This window comes from Rhinolophus sinicus, chromosome 3 (genome assembly GCF_057876585.1).
Source record: "Rhinolophus sinicus isolate RSI-liver-muscle chromosome 3, RSI-T2T, whole genome shotgun sequence".
Taxonomy (NCBI): domain Eukaryota; kingdom Metazoa; phylum Chordata; class Mammalia; order Chiroptera; family Rhinolophidae; genus Rhinolophus; species Rhinolophus sinicus.
Genome location: NC_142503.1, coordinates 177,081,450 through 177,103,861, shown reverse-complemented (window position 1 = coordinate 177,103,861; position 22,412 = coordinate 177,081,450). Strand labels below are relative to the sequence as shown.

The 22,412-nt window shown below is 35.1% G+C and overlaps 1 protein-coding gene across 3 annotated transcripts in view; it reads right to left on the bottom strand.

Moving 5' to 3' along the window:
• Positions 1 to 1,193: 1,193 nt before the first annotated feature.
• RBM25 (RNA binding motif protein 25) overlaps positions 1,194 to 22,412 on the bottom strand; it is a 53,068-nt gene continuing 31,849 nt past the window's right edge. For all 3 annotated transcript variants that reach the window (XM_019733360.3, XM_074327252.2, XM_074327253.2), the window contains 12 exons: positions 22,032 to 22,085; positions 21,722 to 21,805; positions 18,000 to 18,286; positions 15,828 to 16,050; positions 15,477 to 15,566; positions 12,954 to 13,027; positions 11,495 to 11,645; positions 8,744 to 9,068; positions 8,095 to 8,369; positions 7,673 to 7,771; positions 6,668 to 6,715; positions 1,194 to 2,765 (listed from right to left, as the gene is read on the bottom strand). In XM_019733360.3, the coding sequence (XP_019588919.1) occupies positions 2,673 to 2,765; positions 6,668 to 6,715; positions 7,673 to 7,771; positions 8,095 to 8,369; positions 8,744 to 9,068; positions 11,495 to 11,645; positions 12,954 to 13,027; positions 15,477 to 15,566; positions 15,828 to 16,050; positions 18,000 to 18,286; positions 21,722 to 21,805; positions 22,032 to 22,085 (1,803 nt within the window). In that variant the 3' untranslated portion in view covers positions 1,194 to 2,672. The remainder of the gene's footprint in view (positions 2,766 to 6,667; positions 6,716 to 7,672; positions 7,772 to 8,094; positions 8,370 to 8,743; positions 9,069 to 11,494; positions 11,646 to 12,953; positions 13,028 to 15,476; positions 15,567 to 15,827; positions 16,051 to 17,999; positions 18,287 to 21,721; positions 21,806 to 22,031; positions 22,086 to 22,412) is intronic.

Sequence of the window (22,412 nt, the reverse complement as noted above, 5' to 3'; positions counted from 1 at the left end):
TTTAAAATCTACTTAAAAAGAAAATTAAGCTGCATTTATGTAGTCTGTTAGGATACAATACTAGAACTGAGTAGATACCTTAAATTGCTAATTGAAGTGTAGTCCTTAGATCAGTTAGCGTTGGCATCGTGGTCAACAGCAGGCCCTCCCCTAACCCTACGCAACCTGAGCCTGCATTTTAACAAGATTCCATTAGGTGATTCAGGTGCACATTAAAGTTTCATTAAAAACAAAACAAAAAACTATTTCAAATAACTTATCTTTCCTCCTGTAAACAGATGTACACATTTAAAATTACTTTTAGGGTCAAATGAGGAAAAAGCATATTGGTTTTCTTACGGCCAAACTTTCATATAAATTTTATAACAACCTGAATGGGCAATAATGGATTAACTAAAAGTTTCCAAACTGAAACCTGGTAACGGTAAAGATAACCCAGAAAGTACATGCAATTTAGTAGAAATTTTCTTATGTGTATTCTCCCAAACACTAGATTATGCCAGTTTATACATGTGCAATTCTTTATACACAAATCTGAAAAACAAACTCTTCAAGTTTAAGGTGGTGGCAAAACCTAACTCAAATTGACATTAAGCTATTAATGTAGTGGTCTTTAACCCAGTGGCTGTGATCATTCCTGCTCTGTTGCAGAAATGTTATGTTTGAACTTGGGATCCTAAAGCAAATCTCACCAGAGATGTTACGCAATACATGGTATATGTCCCCAAGGGTTTCAGATACAGGCCCTTTAAGATAAATATAGTGAAAGAGCAGAAGCAAGAAAAATTAAATCTACCTGAATAAACCATCATGCTAATTTTGGCTAAATAAAAATAACCTAATATGCTTTAGAAGCAGTAATGTGGTAAGAGAAGATACATAATAAACTGCTTGAACAAGGTGTTCGGCTGAGGGTCAATCTGAGAAAAGGCTACTAATGAATTTGTAAATGGCAAGGAGCATGTTTTTGAAATTTTCCCTTGAGAAACCAGAATTTAAAATACTGTAACACTAAAAGGGGATATCTCCATAGACATACAGAGTCATCCCAAATAAGGTAAATGGCCTCTTTGGCCTTCAGTTACTAATACTCCTAAAAATTCAACCCATATTTTCAAGTTCAGTTTCTAGTATGCACTGCACAATTACAGCATGATGCCATTTATTTAATAAGACTCTGAAAGAATGAGTCCTCAAGATCAAATATATACATTTTTAATATTTGAAATATATACATAATGGAACCACGTCATGGTCCAATGTAAAGAACAGTGTTTTCAATTTCATCTTATGAGGATAAGATGTAAAAAAAAATCTAGTAACTCAAGCTCAGTTATGCTTTTTTAACACCCCTCCCCATCTTTATCTTTCTTTTAAATAAATATTCAGACATGGGAAATTGCCGCACCTACTTTGTGTTAAGAACTGTTTTAAAAATGGTTACATTTTCAGGTAATTTTGCTCTCTAGTGAAGTTCTGATCTACAATAAAGGAAGCCCCATGTACATCTCTAACACCATCAGTGTATTTTTAAATGTTGGTGACAGAGGTAAACTAGGTGTGTGTACACACACACAAGCTATAAACCATTTACAAAAAAAAATTAGTGGTAAATGATTTACCTTAGAAATGAGATGTAAACTTTGTAAAATGCCACACTGAATTCCTATTGTATTTTCTCATACTTCCCTAGTCTGTAAAATTGCCTAATTTTATCTCCTTTTTAAAAAGCTTTTTTCATTTATGCTTTTCAAAATTTTTTTAAACAAAGGGGTACACCAAAATTAAGCTAAGCACCAATTAGTGCAAAATCCATTAAATAAAGTTCCCCAGAACCCAGAATCTAAGGATCTACCTCATTTCTGAACAATGAAATTGGGGGTGGGGAACCAGTGATCCACAATCCCTTAAAAGAGAGGCTGAAGCAGCTAGCTTCAGCCCCATCAACAGAACCCCATTCTCTTCAACAGACTGTTGCTTGCCATGAGAGAATACCATGCTCTGGGAGACTAATAACCTAATTAACCCAGACATTAGGGTTGGCACAATACGACGTTTCCTTTACGATTCTATGCTTCAGTTAGAAAATGTTTAAGGGAGCCTTCCAAAGCCAATTAGGGAAAAGTTAAGACTTTTATATGTACATTCACACAAACACACTCATACAGAGATACAGTAGGAATGGATGGTCTGCTAATTTTTGCACTCTTACTTTTAAATTTCATGCCTTCATGAGAGCTTGCCAATTCTGATCAAGAAGGGAAGGACTGGTATTCTTTCAATTAAAATTGTTCTGGTTCCTATACAGTACAGTTCAATATTAAGTGCAATTCTGCAAAAGAATTGGGGAGTCATTTTAATATTTACAAGGAACAAATCAGCAGAACAAGATTATATCAGATAGGCTGTGTACAGTAGCTGCGGCTTATAAAACATACCAGTAATTTGTACCTGGTGAGTATAAAGAGAACCAAGGTAGGATTCAGATGTCTTTACAACCAAGGGAGTACACAGGCATCAACAAATTGGAGGACAAAAAAAATTCACATTTTCTACATTTAAAAAAAAATTACAGATCTCACAAATGTCTTTGAAGACAAAGAAAAATTCAGAGTCCTTTGGAGGATGGGAAAGAAGATATCTGAAATGTAACTCTAAGTGTAAAGAGAGTTTTACTTCACAAGACCTATTTTCTTGGCTTCTGTTTCATATATCAATAACCTCCACATTTTGACTATAAAAACTTCTGCTTCTTCATCAAGTACCTAGAAGAGAAAAAGAAAAAACAGTAATACATGCAAGATAAGCAATCATCAGCATCTCCCAACAACAGTGACTGGTATTAAAAAAGGCTTTCATCTACTGACAAGCATTTACTTTCAACAAAATGATGAAGGAAATCTGTCCAGTGTGAGAAATGTCCTAAGTAGTACATGTAAAGTATCAAAAAAAAGCATTCAGCAAAATTCAATGGCTTTCTGAATACTGACACCACTGTACTTTTTTGATCTAACTTTTATTCTAACTTTTAACTTTACAAATACTACATTTATACATAGCTTGAAAAACTATTTTCCTAAGGAAAGCAAATGTTTGCTACAAAGAACATAGCATTTAGACAGAACTAGTTGTACAACTACACAGTAACTTTAATACAGAGTATCTCATTTACCTCCAAAAACAACCTTACAATCTAAGTATTTATGGAATCCTTATGGATGTGACATTGAATTAAATGTTAAATGAGAAAGCATGTAAAGCATTTAACACAGCGTCTGGGACACAGTGAACAGAGGAAGTGAACACCATCATCATCGCAAGGGACACAGACCATTGAACGAATAAACAAAGGGTCTTTTCCTCTTGGCAAAGAAATAATCTTCCTATCTACTCATGAGTTAGACGCATCATGTCCTCGCCACTACTTCTGCCCTCATCCCACACACATATTCGGCCTTCACACTAGGGCTACAAGTGAGGTAAAATGAATAATCATAGGAGTAATAATCATTGCTTCTATAGGAGGCAGTAAAGCAAAGACAGAGGTGCAGGTTTATCAGTGACATGATGATTTGTGGCCTAATTTTGCCACTTTAGGTTAGGAGCTAAGCAAACCAATCTCTAGGTTCAAATCCCACTTCTACCTCTTACTAGGTAAGTGTCCTAGGTTGGGTTACTTAACCACAGTAAGCTTCAGTTCTCTCATCTGTAAGACGAAGGAAATAGTAGATACATCATACTGGTCCATAATTTAAAAAGTTAGTATGTACAAAGTGCATTGAAAAGTGCCTAATAAGTGATCAGTTAAGTACCTAAGAGGAGCCAGAAATTTAGATTTTTTGAAAAATTTCCCAAAATTCTCAATGGTAACAAATAATTAAAGAACTTTTAATCAGACTTCTGAACCAGACTTGACCAGTAGTTCAAAAGAACTATGCTACAACACTAATTAATATGAAAGTCATAACTTGGAAATATAGATAAGGCACAAAATGCAACCAAAGTTCATTAAATTATGTAAAATAAGGAAAGGTACAATTTGAAAAAGTCAGATTTTAGTAAGAGCAAAACACTACTTGAGCTAAAAATTCAATCTCATTTATACAAGAGCTGTACACAGGCTCCATGAGCTTTCAGCAGAACTAGTTGACAGTAGCTCAATTGGTTTCCTCCCACTCTGATCAACGAGACAAAAAATAATCAAAATCATGTAAGTGATTAAGTATTGAACAGACCAAAATCGATTAACACTGACACATGACATCTTCACTGACAGTGATTACAACTTTGCCAAGATCAAAAACTAGAACACTGATCTGGAAAAAAAATTCCTTAACTCAGTCCTAACTGTGAAACCTTCTCTCAACCCCAAGGATAACCTTAAAGAAGCTGGAAGGTCAGGGATATTCAGATTCCATTACTCCAAAACTGAGGTCTGTTCACATTTCTTCTTTTATATGAGGCTCAGCATTGTGGAGCCAACAAATTTTTCACAAATGTTTTATTAGGAAATCTAAACTAGCTGCATCAGGCTGGCTGGGCAGCAGAAAAGACGTTTGGGGGCTTTAGATATCATCATTTAGTGCATGGACACAAAATATCTCAACATCAGAGTTCCTTTTGGTTAAATACCCCACTGTGCCCCTCCCTGACAACTTTGCAGCTTGAAATGCAAGTTCCCCCAGTCACCTGTCATCTTCTATCATGCTTGATGTTTCTTCCCCCTCCCTCACTTGTCTTCCAATGCTGCCTTCCTGCTTTGTCCTTTGGACCCCTATTCCACTTTATACTAACCCCCTAAACTTCTTTCATTAGTGTTTTCATCTTCTTACCTGAAATGAAAACCTGGTATGTCCCCTAAAGACCCTGACACTCCAAGAGCCTTCTCAGGAAGTTCCTCACTTTCATAACCTTAGTCTCCACAGTAGAGGGGAAGCTGTTGCATCTTTGCTATTTACACCCTTGTAAATAATATCTCCACGAGACTGCACTCCACTGCTCTTTTACTCCAACAGCAGCTGTCCAGCAAATGCCTACTCTTTCACCTACATTAACACGTTGCGTACGGATCACGAGAATCTTCACGAGGGATTTAAACCCCGCCGTACGCAACGTGTTAAAGGAGCAGTCTGGCAGCTGGTTCCAGTATTTCTCTCCAATCTATCCCAACATCAGTAATTTCAATTTCTATGTGCATGACCCAGGCTTAAAGTTCGTTTAAGTCATTCTAAACAATGACATCAGCTCTGCCCCAGAAATTCTCACCTGTCCATATTTTGCACTGTGCCATCATCTGGACTGATCCACCACTTATATTCTTAAACATTCTACTTTCTGACTAATTTCTCTTTCCAGTTATGTCATTCCAACACCCCTCCCACAACTTCACTGGATCCAGCAGTCCTTGACTCATTCAAACCACCAGCTACATTCTGATATTTCTTTCTCTTCCTAACTTGCAGTTCAGTCCATTCAATCACTCTCTCACCTTTACCATCAATTCTCTTCCTCCTTCCTTTTCTCACAAAATCACAATATTAGATAAGGACAACCACTGACTCTAACGCCCAAAATTGAATGCAACTGGGAATTTCATGTTTAATCACTGCTGACCCAACAGACATCTGTCCAAGTGACAAAACAGTTATACCATCTCCAAGTCTGTTTAGATAGCAATTCCTAATGCTTTCCCTAACTGTTCTCAACATCAGATACTCTAAATCCTCTGCTCCCTATCTTTATTACATAGCCCCATTATAGCAAGTATATTAGTGTATCAATATCAATATACCTGTCCCCCCGATAGTTCAAGGGCAGATGTTTCTCCCTTTTATGCTTTGAACACATTGCTTTACTCAGTGAGCACTTAATAAATGTTCTCTAAATATATTACTAGAGCCAGGATTTACATATATATACACAAACACAAAAGGCAGAGGAGGGTTGGGGCTGGCCCAGTGGCTCAGGCAGTTAGTTGGAGCTCGGTGCTCCTAACTCTGAAGGCTGCCGGTTCAATTCCCACATGGGCCAGTGGGCTCTCAACCACAAGGTTGCCAGTTCAACTCCTCGAGTCCCGCAAGGGATGGTGGGCTCCGCCCCCTGCAACTAAGATTGAACACGGCACCTTGAGCTGAGCTGTGAGCTGAGTTGTCTCTGAGCTCCTGGATGGCTCAGTTGGTTGGAGCATGGGCTCTCAACCACAAGGTTACCGATTTGACTCCCGCAAGGGATGGTGGCCTGTGCCCCCTGAAACTAGCAACGGCAACTGGACCTGGAGCTGAGCTGCGCCCTCTACAACTAAGACTGAAAGGACAACAACTTGAAGCTAAACGGCACCCTCCACAACTAAGATTGAAAGGACAACAACTTGACTTGGAAAAAAAGTCCTGGAAGTATACATTGTTCCCCAACCAATAAAATATTAAAAAAAAAAAAAGGTAGGGGAGGGTAGTGACTGGTAAAAAAGAAATCCCTAACTGTAGTGTTGTCTAATGATATCTTGCTGTGCGTGCCTTTATCCTCTTTTAATGCATATTTAAATTTTAACTCGGGCCTATAGAAAGAAAGATTCTGGAACCAACATAGGTAGAAAAATCAATAATTTAGAAGTTAGTTTGTTGACATAGATTTTAATTAAAATATTAATAACAATGAATTTCTAACTTACCATGGCAACATCATCTAAAATGCTCTGAGGTGAACTATGAGCCATAACCTAAAAAAACAAATAATTGTCATTTTGAAAACAAACAAAAAATTAGCAATATAGCAAGAAATTTTAAGGCATTCTTCTTATGGCTGAAGAACCATTCTATAAATTTCTTAATTCCCCAACACTCTTTTCAATGGAAATTTGACACCATAACCCATGATATTAGTCACCATAGTTTCTGTCTTCTAATTCATATCTAGACTTACTTACACATTTTAATGCTACAGTAGTTATAAGTGGAAGGGGCAGCCTAAATCTGCTATTCCTAATGTTAATAGTACTGGAAGAAAAATATCATTTCCTTAAAATGCACTTAGTTATTCCTTGACAGAAATATGGCGCTTCTATTGTAACTGTCTTATTAAAGGTAAGACTTGGTCTTCAGGAGACAATGGAAGGATGCGGTATACGCTGGTGGTTAAGACCTCTAGTGTTACAGGCTTGGCTCTGCTACTTATTATGTAACCATGCTTAAGACACTCTCCCCTAAGCCTCAATTTCTTTATGTTTAAAATGAAGATAATATTAGTAACCTACACTTTCTAAGGTTGTTGGGAGGTTTAAAGAAGGTTCTATAAAATGCTTAACACAGTACCTGCCAAGAACAAAGCCTGGTACATAGTATTTAATCGATTAATACTATTATTATGCTTTTAAAAAAAAAACTATTTTGTTCCTCTTCCAAAGGATAGATGGCTGACAAAGGAATTTATGAGACAAGCTATTGGCTGTTTCCACAAAACCTCTTGAACTGTACGTTAGCAGCATTATAACCATTAAGACGAGAAGGGGGTGGCAAGGCATTCTTAGGGGCAGGGAAAGAGCAAAACTGGCAGCTGCCAGCAATTCTGTTCTCTTTGACCCTCTGAAATGAAAGCACATGGTGTGGGGGTCTGAAATAGGTTGGAGCGGTTTAAAGTATAAAATAAATATTGGGGATAAAGAAAGAAAAAAACTAACCTTAGAACAAACAAAATCAACTAATGTAGCTTCTTCTTCACCTATGTATTCTATAATTTTCTTATTAATCCACGGTCTAATTCGTCGTTCCATCAGTATCTACAAAATAAAGTATGGTTACTAAATTAAAGAGATCTTTATTACATTTACTAAAAAGTCTATAGCCTTGTGATTTTTTGTAAGATTAAATATAGTATAATCATTCACAAGCTTAACTAAGACAGGTATGAATCAAGATATGATTACTTCTAATTTTTGAAGATTTCAAGTACCACCAAGAATTTCCCCAACTATCTAAATTCAGGGTCACGTCAAGATTTCAGATTATCATCCACACTTGTCATTAATAGAATCCACTGAGTTTGTATGCTATATTCAAAACCACTTCCAATTAAAATGATGAAATATAATGTGCTACTCACAGAATCCACAATAGACCAATCCAGGGGATAAGCAAAGAGCTCAGGTTTGGCTGTAGGGATTTTCTCAATGAGACTCTTAATATGTTTGCGCTTTTCTTCAGTGTTTACAGTGCCTTTGGCAGCATTTTTATCATCTTCACCGTAATCCAGGGGAACCAGTTTTCTTTTTCGGGGTACATCATCACTATCTTCGTCGTCAAATTTGTTAAAGACACTATCTACGGGCAGTTTCTTTCTCTTCACAGAATTAGGTTGACCAGGACTATTGGAAGCACCTATAGTAAAAGCACTGTATTAGCAATGATGACTTAATTTTCAAATGTTACATTTTACAACCCACCATCCCTCAAAAGCAGTGCAAAAAATACTTCCACAAATCTCAGAGGAAGATCCCAACTTTAAAAAATAACTCACTACTCACAAGTGCTAGAAAATTTAACTTTTCACTTCTTCTCAGAACTCGAGGCAGCTGCAGATATAGGAGCACTAGTAAAACTATGAAAACAATAGTGAGCTAGAAAGGCATTTTTGAATAGTTTTCTATCTACCTACCAAGCAGCACATATTTATTTTTTTCCTTAAGGCGAAATTTAGGTATTTGCAAGGGGAGAAATAAAGGAAAGAAAAAAGGAAGGAAATGATAACATACCCAGTTTAAGACTTAGTCCTATTTTTGGCCTATGCTCCTCAGGTTGTTGCTGATCTGGCGAATTTTCGTGAGGAATGATAATACCACAGGGAGACTCATCCCCAGGAGTGTTGGGGGTTGCATTGCCACTGGCAGAGGAAACAGATGGGGCAGAACTGATGGGTCTCAAAGTTGGTTTGAGACACGGCTTCTGCTCCGGCTCTTCTTCCTCTTCCATGGGTTCCTCTCGTTTTTCTTCTTTTTCTTGTTTTTCTTCTTCCTCTTCCTCTGATTCTGGTTCTTGCTTTATTTGTGGTTGCCTGCGCCTTTCAGCCTCTTGTTCCATCTAAAAGCAAAAAATAATCTGATTAACTCAGACAACTACTATACTCAATTTAACTGGCTTTTTGTTTTACATTACCTTTTATAAAACCTTTACTTTTCTTTTTTGAGGAATAATGAACACTTCCTGCTTCTATAATCAGAAAGCTGAGTAAATCTATAAAGTGTAATTAGGTACTCTGCAAAATGTTTTTTTAACATTTTACATATATTACCATTCTTGAGTGGTTTGTATAAACTCTTCGGATTAACAAAGGTAACAACAGAATGGATGGCTAATTCAAAATGAAAATGTCTTTATATTTTTATTACAGAAATTATAACCAGTTTTGTTTTAGACCAGTGAGGACAACACATTAGAGGCAACTCAAATCCTCAGCTTGGCCATACACAATCATTTGGTCTTTCTAGGTAATGGCTGAGGGTGGCAGTCACTGTTGTATTCACAAACAAAAGGAAGAAATGAGGGGAAGAGGGACCTTAGGAATCAAACGCGTATAACAAAATGAACACTCCGCCTGAAATGATGAAAGATGGTTAAAAAAAATAAAAAATCCTAAGAGCATTATAAAAACTTAGATGCAAAGAACAATCATTTTTCTGAGCATGAAACAAAGATTAAAGAAACAAAAATAAAAACATATATGCTAAACTATATAAAAATTCAAAATTTGGGCATGACATCACATAACACCATCAACTCACAAAGGAAGTACAATGAACATTAAACAACCTGTAAAGCAGTCAAACCCGCTGGTAGAGAATTAAAAAATAAAAACATCCCCAACCTAAATGTTGTAATAATAAGGACTTAAAATAAGACTGACAATAAGCCATGATAATGAAAGCATGAAAAAAGACATAAGGGAATTCTGGGTGGAAGATTATACCCGATTTAAGAACATCAGAAAACAGTATGTAAATTATAATCCCATTTATAACACTTATGTGTGAGGAAGGGTATATGTATACCTGTGTTGTGACATTTAAAAAAATAACCACACATTTATGACTGTAAATAGCTGATAGAAATCACATGGCTTTTAATCTCATTATTGTGTTTTATGTTGTCTGAACTTTCTATTTACTGTATTTTGCCGTGTATAATGTGCACTTTTTGGCCCAAATTTGTGAGGGAAAAATAAGGATGCGCATTATACATGGGTAGTACTAATTCCATATCTACGTAAATGTTTTTAATTCTTTTATTTATGATTATGAGTTAAAGGTGTAACTCTAGAAATCAATAACAATATCCGTACGCAAAATAATACCCTGGAATACGATAATTGGTTTTGAATTTATGACGAACTCGCTATGACAAAGAGTTCTTAACCTTCTAAGATGCGTAAATTTGTTACTGGTACCTAAAATTTCTTGTACTTTGTATCTTTTCTTGTGTTCTATAATTGTTACATAAATTTCTTTGCACCATAATATGTTAAAATATGCTAAAATTCCTCTATAATGCAAAAAACAAGTACCTAAATGTAAACAAACAAAAACTTGAGTTAAAAAACTAAAATGAAAGAATATTTTCCCTGAAAGTTTGGGCCAAAAATGTGGGTGCATATTATACAAGGGAGTGCATTATACACGGCAAAATACAGTTCTCATGTAAGTACTTATTTTACCAACAGAAAACACTATTTCATTTTGAAAGATAAATGGGACATTAAGAAGACATAGTTTCTGTTAACAAATAGCATATAACTGATTTTAAAAGTCGATATGAAGAATTTATAGTATTATTAAGCTCATGATATATTAAGAACTAAAAACTTGTAAGAAATGGCACATTCTATTCCTAAAAGCAAGAATGAAGTATGCCATGTCCTATGGCATGGTCTTTTCAGTTTTTAAATGGAAAGATGCTCATGAAAACTTTATTTTGGAAACAAAATATTTAGGGTGGTAATGAGAGAGGAACTCACACTACAAAAGCACATTATAGAAAGGTTTCTAGCAAAGTTTCATTAAAAGACATCCATTTAACTTAAATAATACCTCACAGAAATAAAGGAATAAGACACCTGGAAGATGTTTGGAATAATTAATTATAAATCAACTCATACTGATGATTTGTGTAATAAAATAAAAAAATAAAATACTAACATCCTCCCCCAAAATAGCAAGATTCATGGAACATAAAAGTGCATTTCTTTTATAAACTAAACACATCATAGTTGGCTTAAGATGGATCATCTTAAAAGAATATGGGGCGGCCGGATGGATCGTTGATTAGAGCGCGAGCTCTCAACAACAAAGTTGCCGGTTCAATTCCCGCATGGGATGGTGGGCTGCGCCCCCTGCAACTCAAGATTGAAAACGGTGACTGGACTTGGAGCTGAGCTGCCCTGGAGAAACACAGCTCCCCAATATAATTTAAAAATATATATATATATAGTTATGAATGTGATAGTAACTCACCCTCTGGAGCTCTGCATCTGGATCCGGGTGCCCTTCTGCCAGAAGGCGCTGCCTAATTTCCTCTAGCTCTTCCTTCTCTCTTTTCCTATCTCGTTCATCTGCTTCCATTTCCTTTTCCCTATCACGCAACCTTTTCTGAAGAGCACTTCCTCTGCAAAAGAAAGTAACAGGCCTTATTTAATACTCAGATCGCAACTATTATATGTCTCCAAAACCATTTTTTTCCCAAAACTAAAAGCTCCATGCGTATTTTTTCAATCTGTTGAAGACTCTTAAATGTTGTGGATCTAAAGAACACCAAAACAGAACACCCATATGCTCTTTTACATGTTACTGCTTAATAAATGAGCATTGTCTAGTCATTTATCACCATGCTTCATTGTTAAGTCATTCTAAATAAGTGTCTAAAACAAGTAAAAAATTAGCTTTCAGAGAAGAAAGTTCTCATTCTGTGCCTATTGCATAGGAAAACCCCTATGGAATAGGATGCCGAGTTGTGAAATTAACACCTGAAGTAACAGTAACACTAAGAACAGCTCTAAAACTTCAATTAAAATCAACTGTTTCCCTCATGGGAAAAAATCCCAGAAAGAAGTAGTGTAGAATTATTAGAAAGCAGAGTCTATCTAGCATTTATTATATCTCAGAATACTGAAATTATGTACTACTATTTTAGGATTCAATAATTTTACCTAAAATTTTCCACCTTCTACCAGGTCAAATCTTTGGTATTCTTTCAATTTAAGTTGCTAATTCCAATGTTTGTATTGTTTTGGCTCCAGTGTATTAAATTTAATTATATAGTAAATGCCTTTACTACATGTCTGGATCACGTCAGGCACATGAGAGATTTAAAACAAAAATCAAAATAGAGCCCATGTCCTCAGTGATATTACAGTTTGGAGTAAAGGGGGCAGAACAAAGCAAACAATTTTACCACAGTGCCGTAAATAATAGAATACAAGTAGTTTCTTAGAAATGCCATGAGAACAAAAAGATGAGGCTGAAGCCAGGCTTCACATTTCTCACTTCACAATAATATATGAATTGCGCAGGGGAGGAGGACAGAGGGGATGTTCAGATTGCTATTTGACACTCTTGAAATCCTTGAAGACAAAAATTTCTAGACCATCTTAGTTATAGTTATACAGATTAGTTAAAACTTGCTATAAAAATTGGACCTCTTTAAAAGACAAAGAAAAATTAATTTGTTATAATACTGTTATGGACTTGCATCCCAAAAAGATGCATAGAATTACTGATCCTATTCTAACAGCTCTTACCCTCACTGCCCTCCCATCCTCCCCAAAACAGCATTATCAACTAGGGGAGTGATTACAAGATGGAATGTGAAGGTTTTTCCTTATTCCACTGAGTAAACTACACTCTCTAGAAGACAAGGGAAAATGAAGCTAACAAAAAGCTGAAAATTTGAGTTCATAAAGCAAGGCTTCTTTACCTGTAATATTTGGGGTCATCTCTATCATCATCATAATCTTCTAAGAATTCTTTTAGTCGTTTAGCTTCTTTTGCCTTTGAGGAAATGAAGGACAAAGTGTATTAAAATTAACATAAAAATCACTTAGATTTAGATTACCTCCTCCCCCTTCCTTGGGAAGATTTTTCTTATCCATACCACTTGTACTTTATAATTCTCACATACTTCATATATGAAATGTGAATAATAGATTTTTCTGTTTTTTATTCATAAAACAAGTCAGATTTAGGACTTATTTATGAAATAAAAACCATATATAGTGTGGTACAATAAATTTCCTCTCTGAATATAATCAAAGTGCAGTAATTATTTTCTAATGAAATCTGAGCACACCAAGAAACAAAACTGAAAGTTATCTTATTGAATCTGTTAACTGAACAAAAATATTTTACATTTCATTTGTAGGTAGATGATGCTACAAGAAGCAGTTTTTATTAAACGCAGGACTGAAAATTTAAATCACATTCATAAGGCAATCTAAAGGTAATTATCTACCTCACTTTAAGTACACAAACCATGAAAGTACATAAACATCTTACTCCTCCTTTTGGAATTTCAAATACAACAAATATTATATTTAATAGCATTTATACCTAACAATTACATATGTATGAGTGTATAACATAAAAATATGAAATCTATATGTCTTATACTGACGATTATTATACCTATACATTAAGTAGATAATGGTAGCTTCTGACTATAGTGAAATTGTAAAACACTTCATTCAGTTCAAATGTTACCTCTGTAAAGACTACCAGGATCTAATCATCTATCTATGACTAACTCCTCCCCCCAAATAGAATTAGTCATTCTTCCTCTATGAACACACCTTCATTATACCTTAAACACTCTAACACATGCTACAATAAGCAACATATCTGACAATATTTTCCACTTGTTTCAAAGTTAGACGTATTAATTATTCTTGTAGCATAGTACTTAGCACAAGGCTGAGATATAATGTATATTTAAAATTTGTCAAATGAATGAAAGTACAAAGCTACTCATAAATATCTAAATAAAACACAGGAGGGCCCATAGGTAAACACTAAAACATACATAAGTTACCACTCTTGAAGAGTAGAAACTTCTATTTTTCACATCAGATACTTCTGTTACTTGGACATTTATATAATGAGCAAGTACAGTGGTACCTCAGTTTTCAAACATAATTCGTTCCACAAGACCATTCGAGTTCCGAAACGTTCGAAAACCAAGCACAATTTCCCCATAGAAAGTAATGCAAAATGGATGAATCAGTTCCGGACCTTTAAAATCAACCCCTACAACTGCAAATTTAGCATGAATTTTACTATCTTATGATACCATAGATTCCTAAAATTTATGGCATTCGTAAACCGAAACGTTTGTCAACGGAGACGTTCGAAAACCAAGGTACCACTGTAACTGCTTTTGTAACTGGATTTTTTTGAAGTTCCCAAACAAAAACTAACAGCAAATTTTTCTCTAGAAATACAGATTTCAGATTTGCTTGTAGAAAGCAAAACCACTTCAAATCTATTCCACAATGTTGTTGATAGCAAACATTTCTTCCAATAATTATGTCTCTTTCTATATTATTCTCTCCTGTTTTCTAACCTAAGGATGAAAAAGAATTCTAGAATAAGATCTATAACCCAGGGGAATAAAAATTATTTTAAATTCTATAACGTTAAAGGATGTACTATCCAGAAAACCCGTACTATCTATCTGGTTGGTGCATGCACCCTTTTGGTTACTTACAAAAATTCTCTCTATGTCTCATGTTCAAAAGCTATTTGAAGAAGATTCCTAACTTCATTGAAGTTTTTGGAAGAATAATCTCCAAACTGGAGATAAAGAAACTTTCATGAAATTCTGGCAAAGACAGAACACATGGAACATACTACTGAAGCAAGTGCTATAATAAAATATATTTTTTGTCATTTTACTTAGTAACAACCTATACCAATTGCTTCACTGTTATAATTTATCAAACAATGTAAATGTAAAAGAGATGTATTTTTATGATTATCATGTAGTCAAAAGAATAAGTTGTAACTGAAATACAGACTGTAATCCATAAATATTATATAAATAACTTTGATTTATAAAAACAGAGATCTTCTACGACACTATTTCCTCCATCCAAATACCTATACTACACCAATACAGAATAAGAACAATATCAAAGCCTCTTCAAATTCAAAAATGTTGCAGATTCTTAATCAAAGAATGTTCTATGAATTCTAATTTTCTACATTATCCTATGACAGACTTACTTTGATAGTATGCAAAAAGGTAATTTTCTTTGAGACAGCAAAAATGTGAAAAACAGAAGAAAAAAGATTTTTGTGTATTGCAAGTGTCTCAAGGTTACGTGAAATATTTAAAATTTAATGGGAGCTTGCACATTTTAATTATAAAGTTACTTCTAGTTAACAGTAAAGATTTGATCTGATTTTTATTTGGAAATCACTTATTCTTAACCTAGAATCTTACCATTTCTCTTCTTCTTTCTTCTTCTCTTTCAGCCTCTTTCTCATACTCCCGGGTTTTCTTCCGTTCTCTGATTTCCCAATTTTTAAGGCGCTAAAAAAGAAATTGTCAAAGCTTTAAAAATGTATACACAAATATATGGTGATGGAAGGAGAACTGACTCTGGGTGGTGAACACACAATGGAATTTACAGATGATGTAATACAGAATTGTACACCTGTAAGTCTATGTAATTTTACTAACAATTGTCACCCCAATAAATTAAAAAAAAAAAAACGTATACAAAGGGTTCTAAAATTTTCACTAAGCTGCTAAATACCAAGTTTTAAGAACAAAAGCATTTTCACCATTTACCTCTTGATAAGCAGCTTCTTTTTCTCGGAGTTTTCTTTCAAGTTTTCTTCGTTCGTATGCATCTTCTTCATCCTCTTCTCGGTCTCTCTTCTTGTCTTTCTCTCTTTCACGCTCCCGTTCCCTTTCTCGCTCTCTCTCTCTCTCACGTTCTCTTTCTCGTTCCCGTTCTCTCTCTCGCTCTCTTTCCCGCTCTCGTTCCCTTTCACGATCTCTGCTCTTTTCTCTATGAAACAAAAAGAAAGATAAAAAATAAAAATCTGTCTCTTTGCTTTAAAAACCAAAAAGAACATGTTTTATGAAATACACAAACTCACAAATCAGAATTTAATATTTGATTTCTTGTAGAATTGTAAACTCTTCTATATTCGTCAGGGAAACACAGAATACAATTCTATCCTCAAATTCTGAACTGCATTCTAAATTCAATGTTAATTCTTACTGGTATCTCAGAAAACAAACAAAAAAACCCCGAATGTAGGAAATACAAAGTGCTAATGAACACGTTAAAAGATGGTCTACATCACTAGTGATCAAGGAATAAAGGTGTTGGCGAAGGTGTGGAGAAAAAGCACTTTGGCATGTTCCACGGAGAAATTAGAACTATTAATATATCTATCAGCAAGAAAAAGTTCTCCAATAATTAATTTGGAGTGATAAAACCAAACTGCAGAACATATATAGCATGATGTCATGGATCTACTAAAATATAAATATTTATATATATAGTATTATATATAATATAGAATTATAATATGTATTTACATATATTACATATACTATACATAATAGTTACATTATATTATATATAATATATATAACATAATTATAAATATATACAAATATATACATAAATATATATCCATACATGAACCAATATACGGAACAATATACAGTTTACGGATTCATATCTATAGAAAAGCATGAACACACTGATTTTACACATGTCAAATTCTCATTTTGGTCAAATTCTCAATAATGGTTATTCCAGGGGTGAAGAAGGAAAGGATTTTAATGCTTACTAAAGGTTAAGAGCACTGAACTTCCAGTTCCAGAAACTGGTGAACTGATCTAAAGTGGACCTCACTTCAGCTATAATGAGGTCGAAGATTTGCAACAGAATGTGTATTTGAAAACTAGCTTGAAAAAAAAAGTGAGTTCAAGGTTGCCAGTTCAATTCCTCGAGTCCCTCAAGGGATGGTAGGCAGCGCCCCTGCAACTAAGATTGGCACCTTGAGCTGAGCTGCCGCTGAGCTCCCGGATGGCTCACTTGGTTGGAGCGCGTCCTCTCAACCATAAGGTTGCCAGTTCAACTCCCACAAGGGATGGTGGGCTGCGCCCCCTGCCACTAGAAAATGACAACTGGACCTGGAGCTGAGCTGCGCCCTCCACAACTAAGACTGAAAGGACAACAACTTGAAGCTGAATAGCACCTTCCACAACTAAGATTGAAAGGACAACTTGACTTGGGAAAAAAAAGGCCTGGAAGTACACACTGTTCCCCAATAAAGTCCTGTTAAAAAAAAAAAAAAAAAAAAAAAAAAGAATATACAGATTAAAAATATATATATACAGATTAAAAAAAAAAAGTGAGTTTTTCTCTCTTCCCTTCTACTTTCTCCCTTCTCCACTTCCTTCCTTTGTTCCTTTTTGCCCTACCTCCTTCCTCAAGAATTTGAAATGATTCAACTATAATCAATGTAATTAAGAAAAAATTTAAATAAAACAAAAACAAGGTGAAATTACTAGAAGCTATAGAGAGTAAATAGAGACTGGAGGTGAGTCATGGACGTCCAGTGGGCTATAGGACCAAATAAAGATACCAGGGGCTAAAAGCAGAGGTGCTAGAGCTGATTTCCAAGTATACCTCGATGAAACAGTGACTAGAAAATAATGCCCACCAGCCCAGGATGACAAAAAAGAATCCTGTCTGCCCAAAACATTGGGTGGACGGTTGGTGTGTTCTGGGTCTCTGTAAAAACTAGCTTCAGACAGAAACTAATCCTAAGGTTGAAAATTGTTATTTTAACCAATGTTTTACCTGTGAGACAGCAAGCTGGGCATGCTGTAGCTAAGGAATTTCTCTCATCACATAATTGTTAGTGGTCCTAGAGAGTGCTAACCTGCAGTTCTATTAAAGCTATCAGCAAAACCATAATTTCTATAAAGCCTTACCTTGATCGACTCCGATCTTTATTTCGATCTGAGCTCCTTTCCCGATCACGGTCACGATCTCTCTCTCGATCACGATCTCGATCTCTCTCCTTTGTCCGGTCACGATCCCTATCCCGTTCTCGTTCCCGCTCCCGTTCCTTCTCCTTTTCTCGTTCACGTTCTCTTTCCCTTTCTCGTTCCCGTTCTCGCCTTTCTCGTTCCCTTTCACGCTCCCTCTCTCTTTCTCTCCGTTCTTTCTCAATTTCCTGTCTTTCTTTTTCTTTTTTGCCTTTCTCTTCTTCCAGTTTCTAGAAACCAATAAAAGCACTTTTAGAGTTAATTCTGTAGCTCCAGTATTCAGATTTTTCCCGGCGCAATACCCAATATTGGGAACAACAACAACAACAACCAAAACCACTGGTACTTTACTATTAAATACTTGTGGTTTTACTTGACAAATTAAACTGAAGCAATCACAAGACGAGATAGATTCCGTGCAAAATCATATGCTCTACACAGACCAGGAAATCTCCAATCTTGGATGCTAAGAGATTGTGTCAAGTGTGGCTGGCCACTCAATGATTATGTAATAACTAAAATGACCATGAGGAATGTATTGGTTCGTAATTTCTGGAAATACAATCATTTGGCTAAAACATAATTCTTCCCATTATGAATTTCTGTAAATCAGTGGGACTACTGATACTAATTATAATCCCAGACTTCCCATTGCTGAAAGGTTACTAGCTGTAGGTTTTAAAGGGGAGGTGGGGAAGGAAAGTCAGGTCACTGTAATGAAACTAAATAATCTGCCCTCTGGGTTACCCACCCTCCAAAAGACAAGGTGAATTCAGCCACGAGCTATCTTATCTATGGAAACATTTACTCCCACCATTACAAGACGGACAGCCCACCAAATAAAGAAAATCTGAAAATCACTCATGTCAAGCAAAAATGTACATAATTATAATATTCTCATTTAAATTAATTGTAAAAGCAACACATTTAGTTATACTCATTACGCCTATAAGACAGTAAAATATATCAACAATGATAAATCCATCCTTGGAAGGAACGATTACATATTAACTTACAGATGCTGTGCTAGGACATGGATCGCCAACACTGGATTAACCTTGCCTACAAGCTATGTTTCTGGGAGGAAGAGCAAGTACATGGTTCACAAATAAACCAAATAACATAGTCAGACCAAGTTTGCACCCTGACAAGATTACCAGTGTACCACGCGGTTTCTACACAAACTCAGAAAGAAAAAAAAAACTCCAAACAGGAAAAACAAAACAAAAACAAAACACATTTATCTCTTTGGTTCCATGTTTAGAGTCACTGAAATGAAATTTAAACTTTAACAATAAAATGTGCATTTTTTTTCTTTTCTCAGTCATGTACAGCATTTAAAACAACTTTAAAAAGCAATCTTACCTGTTATACTCTTTTTCTCTTGCTCATGGATCAGAGAACTGATAGAGGATTATGAAGAAAAGCTAATGCATGAGAAACCAATATATTCAGCTGCTATGCCAGTTTATATCAAAGTAAAATGTAGGCAAAGCCAATACTGAATACACTGAAATCACAAAGGGAAAAGAAATGATAGAAAGAGGACAGAAACTGAAAGCTATTTATAGGGGCAAATTCTAATTTCTGAAACAGTTCTAACGGAATATAAAAATTTTAATTGTAAAATGAGGCTAGACTAAATAAAACTTACCTCAGTATCATACACTTATAAAGAAATTTGTTTATTTCTGAGATAATAGATACTTACAGATTATTTTAGCTGTTCCAATAATAATTTCTTTTGTAGAATTCAATTTTTTTACTCTTCCTTATTCACTGCACTACTTATTTCTTAGGTATATAGTTTCACTTATGTAAATAATTTGTTTCAGAACTCATTTCAAAAGTTTTACTCTAAGTAAATGAAAAAAATGAGTGAATCTGGCCCATACTAAATGCATTTCTAAAAGATTATATATGGAATAAATAGATACACACATATATGTATTTTAAGACAAAGACTAGAGAAAGAGGAAATGAAGTGGGTCTAAAAAGATGTAAGAAAGTAATGAAATAATGAAGAGGAAAGGACAGGGAAAAAAAGCATAAATCTTACCTTATTCTCTCTTCAGACTCGTCCGTGCTGTAAATGGACGCCCCCTGCCACGCTGACACCCTGACAGTCTGGGGTTATTTAATAAACTCATACCAAAACATGCAAAGGTTCACTGAGCTCTTTTTTTCTTACTCAAGTTTAAACATCTCTTTTAACCATACCACCCAATAACAGTTTTTCTTTTTCTTTTGATTTACTTTTAAAGCACGTTTTGGAAATTCAAAACATTCTCCTTGCAGTGAAATAAGTCTAAGGCAGTCAAATGCCTGACAGCTTCTCAAACTCTGAAGGAAATATCTTGAATTAATTTTTAAAAAACACGATTCCCTCATACTTTACCAATGACATGACAGGGTTTAACAGATAACAAAATGGGGGTAAACCACACACACAACTGTACACCATTTTCAAGCTTACTCAGATCCTGAATTTGAGTATTGAACCTAACCAAAAGTATTCTTCTAAAATGACTTCCCACGGACTGCCCTTTTAACTCTCAAAATTAATTTGAGAGAACTGCACTTGTGCTTTTAGACATATGTAATTCCTGGAAAAGCACTGTGTATGTGAGCTAGGGCTGGGCCTGGATCATTTAGTGTACAGCAGCATCAATGGCATTGATTGTCAACGTGGAATTTTGAAAGCAGTAAGAAAAAATAAGATTAAATAAAAGAAAAAATGAACACTTAGCATTTCACTGAATTGAAGGTCACTCATTCTTATGAGTAAGAACCAGTAACATCTTATTATCTCTAACATCAAAATACGTGTCATGCAGTGTTTGCACTTCACCATCCATAAGCATCACCTTCAACATTAATGAACATTCACAGGTGCACTGTCACTGAGAGAAGCTTTTAATAGGCAAAACTCGTGAGTGGGATTTACTATGCACAAATACCCATTTCCAAGCCAGTTACCCCTTTGCATATTTTTCTGAGGGGGCATCCATAAATATAATAAAAAACAGAAGCTCATACTTACATCCTATTCCTTGTTACTTTCCAAGCTGAGTGTTTCATCTTGCATTAGTCACCATATGATCTCTATCATAATGGTGGGGGTCAATGAATAGATTAGCTTTATGGGCATTTACAGTTCTTCCATGCATCTAAAATTTGGTAAGTCTGGTAACCACTGACCTAAGTTTTTAAAAATCTCCCCCTCTCAATTTAAATCTATACAAATATAAATCTTAAATTTTAACCTCAGCTCTAAAGAAAAGGTTTTCCTAAGATTAAGTTAAATAACTGTCCCCAGAAATACACTACAGTGTATGTTAGTTATCCTGCCCCCTTGAATCTAGTTTAAATCTGACCTTGATGTTTATGTCGGTATCGAAAAATAAAATTAGCTTTCATTCATATTAAAGTGAGATGACTGCAGTAGTAACTGAAAAAACTAAGTATAATATGTCAAGGACCACTTTAATATGGTATTGGTCTTCTATGGTATTGGTCTTCTGTTTGTGTCTATCTAAATATCAATTAAACCTATAAAAAGCATTTAAAATTATATTCAAATTAAAGTTGATTTTTCTTGTCTGTTTGCTTTGGATTCTGTAAAAAGTCTAGATTGGTATCAAGTGAAAAAACAAGAATACTACCTTGTGTGTGTCTCTGAATTTGCTGATCTCTCGGGATATCAGGTCTCTTTTGTCTTCTTCCATTTCTATAGCATTTATATCCTCCTAAAAGACAAGGGGAACAAGAGGGAATGCATAAAGATCAATCTAATAAAAACTACAGGTTGGATATTCTGTACAGGTCTTACAAAAGAGAGGAGTAAATAAATAAAAAGAACTTACATAGTAACAAATCTAGCAATTTAAATAGTAAAAAATCAGATAGACAAGAATCACAAATCTGGCAATTAGCAGTAAACAGTTATTGTCAAAGCCTACAATGTAAACAAACCTTAGTGATGAGTGGATAAGGGATCAGTGGTGCCACTGGAAATCTGCGGAAAATCTGTGAAAAAATCCACAAAGACTTTAAAAAAAAAACCACACACACACACACAAAACAGTTCACATTACTCTGCAAAACAATACTCTTTCATTCATATTAAAGTGAGATGACTGCAGTAGAAGGCAATGCAAGATTTCTGTGACACTTTGATTTCAAATTACTTGATGATAAAAAGACTTCACTCTCTATAACCCCTCCAATCACCCACCACCTCCGCTCCCTCCAACTCTCCCAAGAAATGGAACAAGGAGGGTCTCATACTAGTGGGACTTTTTCCTTGATCCCCTCTCCAACATACAGGAAACAATCACACCAAGAAAATGTACC